Source organism: Propithecus coquereli, unplaced genomic scaffold (genome assembly GCF_000956105.1).
Source record: "Propithecus coquereli isolate 6110/MARCELLA unplaced genomic scaffold, Pcoq_1.0 Scaffold197, whole genome shotgun sequence".
NCBI classification, from domain to species: domain Eukaryota; kingdom Metazoa; phylum Chordata; class Mammalia; order Primates; family Indriidae; genus Propithecus; species Propithecus coquereli.
Genome location: NW_012144633.1, coordinates 2,517,928 through 2,527,678, shown reverse-complemented (window position 1 = coordinate 2,527,678; position 9,751 = coordinate 2,517,928). Strand labels below are relative to the sequence as shown.

General features: G+C 38.6%; 1 protein-coding gene across 1 annotated transcript in view; it reads right to left on the bottom strand.

The window, feature by feature from the left end:
- Nucleotides 1–6,210, bottom strand: part of SEC22B (SEC22 vesicle trafficking protein homolog B (S. cerevisiae)) — a 23,109-nt gene extending 16,899 nt beyond the window's left edge. The window contains exon 1 of the mRNA XM_012643466.1: nt 5,823–6,210. Within this exon, the coding sequence (XP_012498920.1) occupies nt 5,823–5,897 (75 nt within the window). The 5' untranslated portion in view covers nt 5,898–6,210. The remainder of the gene's footprint in view (nt 1–5,822) is intronic.
- Between the last annotated feature and the right edge of the window lie 3,541 nt (nt 6,211–9,751).

Below are 9,751 nucleotides of genomic sequence, written 5' to 3'. Positions count from 1 at the left end.
CTATTTTTAGTAGAGACGGGGTCTCGCTCTTGCTAAGGCTGGTCTCGAACTCCTGACCTTGAACGATCCACCGGCCTCGGCCTCCCAGAGTGCTAGGATTACAGGCATGAGCCACCGCACCCGGCCAGAAGGGGCTTTCTGTTAGCTATGATCTGAATGTTTGTTGGTGTTCCACCAAAATCCATGTTATAAACCTCCAAGGTGATAGTATTAGGAAGTGGGACCTTTGCGAGGTGATTAGGTCATAAGGGTAGAGCCCCCATGGTTGGGATTAGTGCCCTTATAAAAGACCCCAGAGAGCTAGCTTGCCTTTTCCACTATGTGAGGACACAGCTAGAAGGCACCAGCTATGAACCAGGAACAGGCCCTCACTAGCCACCCAATCTGTTGGCACCTTGATCTTGGACTTCCCGGCCTCCAGAACTGGAGAAATACATTTCTGTTGTTTATAAGCCACCCAGTTTATGGCATTTTATCATAGCAGCCCAAACAGACTGAGATGTCGCCATGTGATAGGAAGGAATTATTCTACTTCAGAACTATGTATTTTGAAGATAAGAACACAGTCTCCTTTTGACAGATGTTAATAACTGTTTAAATAGAAACTGTTTATACTAGGGTCTCCCAGGGTATGAGTCTGAGGTCTAATTTTGAGAAAGTACAAAGTGATATCTTAAAATTCTAGAAAGTATACCACTTAGCTAATAGAAAAAACAAGGAAGCAATCATAAAGTGATAAAGTGGCCAATCAGCAAATGTACAAGTATAGGATAATAAGTTTCTAAGCTATATTTAAAATGAACTGGAAACTTCAATATGAACAAGAGGGTGAGTAAACATGAGGTAAACCAGGGGAGTTATGCAGAGTCCACTTGAAGTATTAATCTGTAGATTTATTTTGTTTAGCACTGCTCTTATTTGTTGTTCATGTGAGAAATGCTGTTCATGTGAGAAATATTTCTACATTAACATATGTATATATGCATGTATGTGTACATATACATACAGTTTTATATATTAAATAGTACTTTACAATAATTAACATATAATATATATTAGCATTATCATATTAAACAGTACTGCTAATATATGGTCAGCCAGTAAAGGAGAGTGAATAAGATCACATGCTTTCAACCAATAAAACTGGTACATAATATCATACTTTTCTAAATTTGAATAGTACTTACCAATCTGTTCCACCAATGCCATTATGTGGCATTCTGAAGAGATCTGAATCCACAAGAGTAATAAAAAGGGATGCAAAAAATGTTGGAAATGCTACTCAAGTGGCAAGAAAGAATATCAAGAAGAATTTCAACCTTGGCTTCACACTAGAATCACTTGGGGATCTTAAAAAAACTACTCATATTCAATCTCCACCTCCAAACCAATTAAATCCGCATCTTGGAGGTAGGGTTCCGACACTGGTATGTTTTAAATAACAACAACCACAGATGTCAAGAATAAGTTCTTTGCTAAAGGCAGGTGACACCTTAAAAGGACGAGTTGAAGAAAAGATGGCAAAAAATTGTCAGTCACGTAAAGACTGGTATAAATCCTTTGACCTTATAAGAGACATTGTAAAAATTACTGTAATCTGAGAAAAAGAGACTAACAACTGTATCAACTACAAGAAACTACAGCCAAAAGCATGATATAATTTCAGGAATTTGCAAACAACATAGCAAAGATTGCCAATATACAACATTGGGGACATATATACAGAGAGATTATAGTATGCCAACAAACATTTTACAACGTTGGTTCAGTTAGCATTAGCATTTCTGAGAACACAATGCTGGCACAATCTTTTTGGTTAAATGATAATAGTTCTGGTATATTCATATAACGGAATATTATGCAGCCATGAAAATGTTGTATAATATTTAATGATTTGAGGAAATATTCATTATACACTGCTAAGTGGAAAAAAATTAACAACAGTCTTACAATATTACTCATTATTTAAACATACACACACACAAATATGTTTAAGGTCATCATCAAAATAGATATAATTTGAGAAGAGACTGTAAGTAATAATCACCACTAACATTTGGTCATTTTGCTTGTACATATTTACTGAACTTTCTATAATAAGCACGGATTAATTTTATAATGAGAAAAATTATTAATTTATTCCTGTTTATTACGTATTTGCACCCAGAGTATTTACTGTCTGCAATTCTAGTCTATGAACTATAAGAAAGGCAAGATGGAATTAGAGATTCTTCAGAAATGGGCAAATGAAATTATTAAGTGCTTTCTGCCAGGCATTATCTACACATTTTATATAATTTAACTCATTATTTAATCTTCACAACTACCCTATGAGGTGATTAGAATTACTATGTTTATTTTTTACTGGACAAGTCAAAGTTGCCCAAGGACTCCAGACTAAAGGGGAGGGGCTAGGATTTTAACCCAGGAAATCTGACTCTAAGAGCCACTGCTCCTAAGTATTATGCTATGCCATCTCTATAATTGAAATTGCTTCAATAATACATCCACCTTTTAGGTAATGTCTGACTATTTTATACTAAATCTAATTCATAGGAAATGCTAAGAAACCACGTGGCAGCTCTGATCTAGATCTCACAAAACAACATAACCACTGCTTCACAGAATGACCTTTAGTTTGCTTTCAAGATCAAAGTCACAAAGGGCCCACAATCAGCCAGTCCACCTAAAAATATTTAGATGTCCTTATTCTATTTTCTACTTCATCTGCAACAGATTAATGAACTTTGCATATGGTATAATGATATCTGATAATAATCCAATAATGAAGTGGATTACAGTAACTGGACAAATTGTGAAATAAATTTGAGGTTATTGAATAGCATATATAAGATTTGGCTCTATATACTACAAAAGGTGCAAGGTAGTAATCTGCCACACAACCAAATACTTTTCATTGCTGTCGCCTAGGACTACTAAACAACTAGTTGTATTAAATATCATCTTTTGCCTTTTTAAGAATGTTTAGCTAAGCTCTTATCATTTTTAAATTCCTGTTGAATTCAGCTGGTCAAAGTCCAGCAGCACCAAGAACCAACCATTCTCCTCTAAAAACAATTACAGTAAGTTGATTAATCAACCCTTGCTGATTAGGAGAGTAAGGCAGTTTAACTGTACAACAGATTATCTGCTTTCTTGGAGCCTCCTGTTGTCTGCTTGGTTAGATTTAACACCTTCTTCAAGTCTGGACTGCCCTCCATAGCACTGGGGAAAATAAAAGGGAAGAGAACACAGTAATTTTGAGGTAAAACAGAAAGGTAGATAAAGAAATTGCAGAACTCCTAAAAGGAGAAACAAACCATGAAGGAAGGTAGAAAGGAAACAGATAGGATACCAGTTACGGAGCCTAGGTTTGGGGAGAAAAGCCCATTTATCTGCCCTAAGCCTAAATTTCTAGTTAAGCATAAAGGAAACATTGTGTATAAAATACTCCAGCTATTTTTCCTTGTCACAACAAAGTGGGGAGGGTGATGGTATTCCTGCAATCTAGGGAATAGAGGCCAGTGAAGTTGCCAGACATCCTAAAATGCACAGGACAGTCCCCCATTGCAAAGAATTATCGTATCCATCTCAAAATGTCAACAGTGTCGAGGTGAAGAAATTCTGATGAAAAATTCCATTATGCTACTTAGTAGCTGTGTGACCTTAGGCAAATGACCTATCTTCTCTAAGCCTCAGAGCTTCCTTATCTATAAATGGGGATAATAATAGTATCTATTCTAATTTGGTTGGTACAAGGATTGAATGAAATAATGCACTTAACAGGCTTAGCACAGTGCTTGGTATGTAGCAGGTGCTCTTATAAATGTTCTGTATACTATTATAGTAGTAAAAATAAGTTTAAATTCATATTTTCACAAACATTAAAGTTTAGGAAAAACTTTATTATTCAAAGTCAAAATTCCTAAATGAAAACACTATAGAATTACAATCACAACATATTTTTGTGTAAAACTTCTTTCCTTGTCAATTAAACAAAGCAACCTTTCCTGGTAGATCAATACCAAATCAATGCCAAATTCAGAATTAAGAAACAAACAATAATAAATCAATTAATTTTTCAATAGAGTTTCAAGGCAGAGAGAAGGGGCCCACTAAAATTAAGTAGACTTTCAAATCCACATTGTATTCTTTGACCACACTGGAATTCAATGCAATAGTTGGAAAACTGACCAGATTCCACCTGCCACCAACTGGGGGGAAACTATTTCTTCACATACTTCAAGCTAATTTCACCACACTATCTCTCTTGTTCAAATAATGTTCCTGGGCTCATTTGAACAATTACACTCCTTTTGCAGAGTGGTCCTAGAAAATTCTCAACAAATTGGAGAATTTAGAGTAAAACATTGCACAATTGAAAATTCAGGGTATGTTATATTTTTCACAATTTATTTCATTGATTTGACTTTGTTTTGTGGTATGAACAGAATATATTTCACTTAGCATGGCCTGCAACTTTATTATGTGCATTATTACTCTCCTAAAAGTGAAAGTAAACATATTTCCAAATCAAACCTAAAAAGGCATATAACCAAATAGAACTATGAGGTCCTACTGTCAGCTTAGATGTCATTTCTTCTGGGAAGACTTTCATCATCTCCCAAAACCAACTTGGATACCTTTTCCATATTCAATCACAGAACCCTCTTCCTCTTCCATGGCAGTTACACTACATTATAATTTTAAGTTATCTGACTTTTCCTCTAGACTATGAGCTCCATGAAGGTAGAGACTGTGGCCTCTAATTCCCTGCATTAACACCACACCTGGCACATTTGAGGTGCTCAGTAAGATTTTTTTTTTTTTTTTTTTTGCAGCATGAATATATGAATGAAAAGTCCAAGAGAAGAAATGTGAAAAAATTTTTTCTCCAGAACTCATCTTATTTAAGCCTTGAAGTTTTAAAAAACTACTTGGGCTGTATGAGAAAGTAAAATAAAATCGCTCACTTTAAGTTAAGTTATAAAAATTCCATCCTCAGCCTCTCCTCTTCAGGGACCTCCCAAGCTTGCTCCAGAATTTGTCTCACACCAGAAATTTCTCTCGTGATTGTGAAACAAAGCAGCTTCCTTTTAAAATATGTAGAGGAGTTGTTGTTTTAAATTAATTCAGTATATTTTTAAACACCTACCAGTATTAAGCTGCTGTTGTAAAAGCTACGGAGAACAGAAAGATGATTAAGACCTGTCATTTGCTGCTAGGAAACTCGATTAATTGAAAGACAAACAAAAAAAATAAAAACAAGGTACAACGCATTACAGGATTTTGATAACGTTTATTGGAAACTTGGGAATTGGGCTTACTCTTGAAGGAAGGTACTACACTGAACTTTAAAAAGTACTTACATGTGGCAATAATGACCTCACCCACTTTCAAAAGATGTCAGCAAGCTAGGTCAAGGATCAGGTGCTACATTAAAAAGTGTTGAAGAATTTAGGAGCTGATTTTTTCCAGGATTTGTCAGTAGCCTTATTAGCAGCAGAACATTAGAAGTTCTGATTTTAACAAAGTCCCTGAAGAGTCAGAGAACACTGGGTGATCACAATAGCTGAACCTATCCCTTTCTCCAAAGCGTTTTTCTAAAGAGAAACAGGTAACACAAAAATCTAATTCCGCCTTCAGAAAAGATTTCCACTCACACTAGTCTTTACACCACCAAAAGATAAAAGAACACTTCAAAGAGGTCGGGAGTGCCTGGGAGGTCACAAGGGTCTCCTGCGTCCTAGGAAGAAATCCGGGGCGGAGAGCAAAGCGCGCTGGCAGGGACTTGGAGTCGCGGGACTCTAGTAGTAGCTCACCTGTTCGTCTTCCTGCATCGAGGCGGCCAGCGGCAGTCCGTCCGCCACTCGGGCAATCATTGTTAGCAACACCATCTTCACAGGCTACTGGGACCCAACACTGGCCCGGACAGCCGTAGGTGTCGTCCTCACTTTCTCCGCGGCAACAGCAGTTACACCTCTAGCTCAGTTCCCGAAGATCCGGTTGCTTGCGTCTCCGCTTCCAGCTGAGGTGGCCGGAAACAGCTCAAGAGCTTTCCACTACCGGTCCGCAGAATTGGCTTCCCACCGAGAACTACAACTACAGCAATATTGGTTCCGCAATCTCTCCTTCCACCTTCGTACACTTCCAAGGTCCAGCCCGCTTTTCTGGATGTTGAGATTAGAATAAGCCTTGCCCCTTGAGGGGGCGTGGTACTTAAACGGAAACAGAATTTTCTACTTTCTGACACTTTGTTTTGGGAGCGAGCTGGAAAGGAGAGTGGGAGTTGGGGGCTATCGAGATGAAGGGTATGGGAAAAAAATTGAAAATTTCATATTTAATTTTTCTATTTTCTATACATTATATACATAACATTTTTTATGTTTGTATATTTTTCGGCAGATATTTTTGTCTATTATTTTTGCTTGTTTGTTTATGCTATATCCCCAGATCCTTGAACAGTTTCTGCCAAATGTTTATGGAACACCAATCCTTCACAAAGTCTTATTTAGAAAAAATAGGAGCAAACACCTACCAATTAGTTCTATGAGGCCAGTATTGGTACTCTGATACCAAAACCTCACAAAAACTTGGAGAAATGAAAATGACCAACAGGCCAATATACTTTATTTTATAAATATAGATACAAAAATCCTCAACAAAATAGTAGCAAACTTTATCTGGCAGCAAATAAAAAGAACTATAGAGTGAGAATTGGGAAGTTTGCACGCAGTGTGGCTCCTAGCGGCTACTGAGGCGAGTTAAGGTCTGAAGGTCTTGTGTGGACAAGGCGCTGACCATCAGAGGTTCGGCAAGGTCGCCTCTTATTTCTCGCCTGGCGATGGCGACGTACACTTGCAAAACTTGCCGGTGGCACTCTATGTCGCGGAGATGCAGCGGGCCCACTGCAAGACTGGCCTCGCTGCAACCTGTGGCGAGAAGTGGCCAACATGGTCCCGGTCACCGCTGTAGGCTTCCAGAGGCGAGAGCAGGGGCAGCGGGCCGGGCCGAGGCAGAGCAGGAGACCGAGGGCTCAGCCACCCACTGCACTGTTTGCAGTAAGAAGTTTGCCTCTTTGAACGCCTATGAAAACCACCTGAAGTCCCGGCGGCACGTTGATCTTGAAAAGAAGGGCGTGCGGGCCGTGAATCGGAAAGTGGAGATGATGAATGAAAAGAACTTGGAGAAAGGACTGGGCGTGGACAGTGTGGACAGTCCAGGAGTTCCGTGGCCGTGGCTGCTGGTGGCTGTGTGGACTCAACACCGAGACCCCACCGAGAAACCGCCCCGACTTCAGCAGCTTGAACTGCAGGAGAAAAAGTTGGCAAAGCAGCAGGAGGAGGACAGTGAGGACAAGGAGGACTTGGACACAGACGATTGGGAAGATATTGATTCTGACGAAGAATTGGAACGTGAAGATACCGAAGCAATTGGACGGGGTGGAGGAGCAGGAGGCAGAAGAGGAAGAGGCTTGAGAAAGCCCACCCCTTGGTGCCATCCCCGTAACAGACTGCTTATTTTGTCTCCATCATTCAAAGCCCAACTTATTTTTAAAAAGGGGGAAAGAAGAGTCTTTTCAACAAATGATGTTGTGACAACTGGATATTGACATGCAAAATAGTGATGATGGACCCCTACTTCACACCATGTATAAAAATTAGCTCAAGGCTGCGCGGTGGCTCACGCCTGTAACCCTAGCACTCTGGGAGGCCAAGGCGGGAGGATCGCTCAAGGTCAGGAGTTCGAGACCAGCCTGAGCAACAGCGAGACCCTGTCTCTACTAAAAAATAGAAAGAAATGATCTCGACTATTAAAAATATATACATAAAAAAAATTAGCCGGGCATAGTGGCGCATGCCTGTAGTCCCAGCTACTCGGGAGGCTGAGGCAAGAGGATCGCTTGAGCCCAGGAGTTGGAGGTTGCTGTGAGCTAGGCCGACGCCATGGCACTCTAGCCCGCGCAACAGAGCAAGACTCTGTCTCAAAAAAAAAAAAAAAAAAAAATTAGCTCAAAATGGATCATTAACCTATGAGCCAAAACTACATATCTCTTAGAATAAAACACAGGAATAAATCCGTATGACCTTAGGTCAACAATAGTTCTTAGATATGACATCAAAATCACAAGCCACAAAAGAAAAAAATGGATAAAATAGGCTTTATCAAAATTAAAACCTTTTTTTGCTTCTAAAGACACAAGCAAGAAGGTGAAAAGACAACCCACAAAATGGTGAAAAAATCTGCAAATCATATATCAGTTAAGGAAATCGCATTCAGTATATATAAGAAAAACTCTTACAACTCAATAATAACAAAAGAATAAACAACCTAATTAAAAAATGGGTGATGAATTTGAACTGATATTTCTGCAAATATATACACATAGCCAATAAGTACATGACAAGATGCTCAGCATCATTATTTGTTAGGGAAATGCAAATCAAAACCACAATGGAATATCATTTCATACTCAGCAGGATAGCTATAATGAAGAAGACGCAATAACAAATGGCGAGAATATAGAAGAACTGGAACTCTCATGCACTGCTGGTGGGAATGTAAATATCATGCAGCTGCTTTTGAAAATGGTTTGGTAGTTCCTCAAAAAGTTAAACATAGAGATGCCATATTACCCAGCAATTCCACTCCTAGGTGTGTACCAAAAGTAATTGTAAACATATATCCACTCAAAAATGTGTATATGAGTGTTCATGTGAGCATTATTCACAGTAGCAAAAAAAACAAACAAACAAAAAAACCCAAAACAAAACAACAAAAAAACCCCAAACCTCAAATGTCCATCAACTGTCAAATAGGTAAACAAAATGTGGTATTTCCATACAATGTAATGTAATTTCAGCAATAAAAAAGAGAATGAAATACCGGCACTCGCTGCACAGTGGATCAATTTCAAAAATGTTATACTAAGTGAAAAGAAGCCAGACACAAAAGCCTACATATTGTATGATTCTATTTATATGAAATGTCCAGAATAGGTAAATATATAAATATAGAAAGTAGATTAGTGGTTGTCGGAGACTGGGAGGAGGAAGAGCAGGCGGTGGAAATGAAAATGATAAGTGGCTGATAGTGAATATGGAATTTCTTTTGGGGGTGATAAAAATGTTCTGAAATTAAATAGTGATGATGACTGCACAACTCTGTGAATATACTAAAAAAACAGTGATGAAAGAAATAAAAAAAACTAAATAAATGAAGAACTATTTCATATTCATGGACAGGAACACTCAATATTGTCAAGATGTCAGTTCTTCCCAACTCGATCCACAGATTCTATACAATCTCAACAAAAATCCCAGCAAATTACTTTATAAATTTCGACAAACTGGTTCTAGAGTTTATACGGAGAGGCAAAAGACTCAAAAAAGCTACCACAATATTGAAGAAGAAAAAAGTTGGAGGATTAATACTACCTGAGTAAATAAGACAGCATGACATTGGCCAAAGAATAGATATACAGACCAATGGAACAAAATAGAGAATGAAGAAATAGACCCACATAAATATAGTCAACAGATGTCTCAACAAAGAAGATATACAAATAACAACTAATTATATGAAAAGATGCTCAAGGGCCGGGTGTGGTGGCTCATGCCTGTAATCCTAGCACTCTGGGAGGCCGAGGCGGGCAGATCGCTTGAGCCCAGGAGTTTGAGGTTGCTGTGAGCTAGGCTGACACCACGGCACTCTAGCCTGGCCAACACAGTGAGACTCTGCCTCAAAAAAA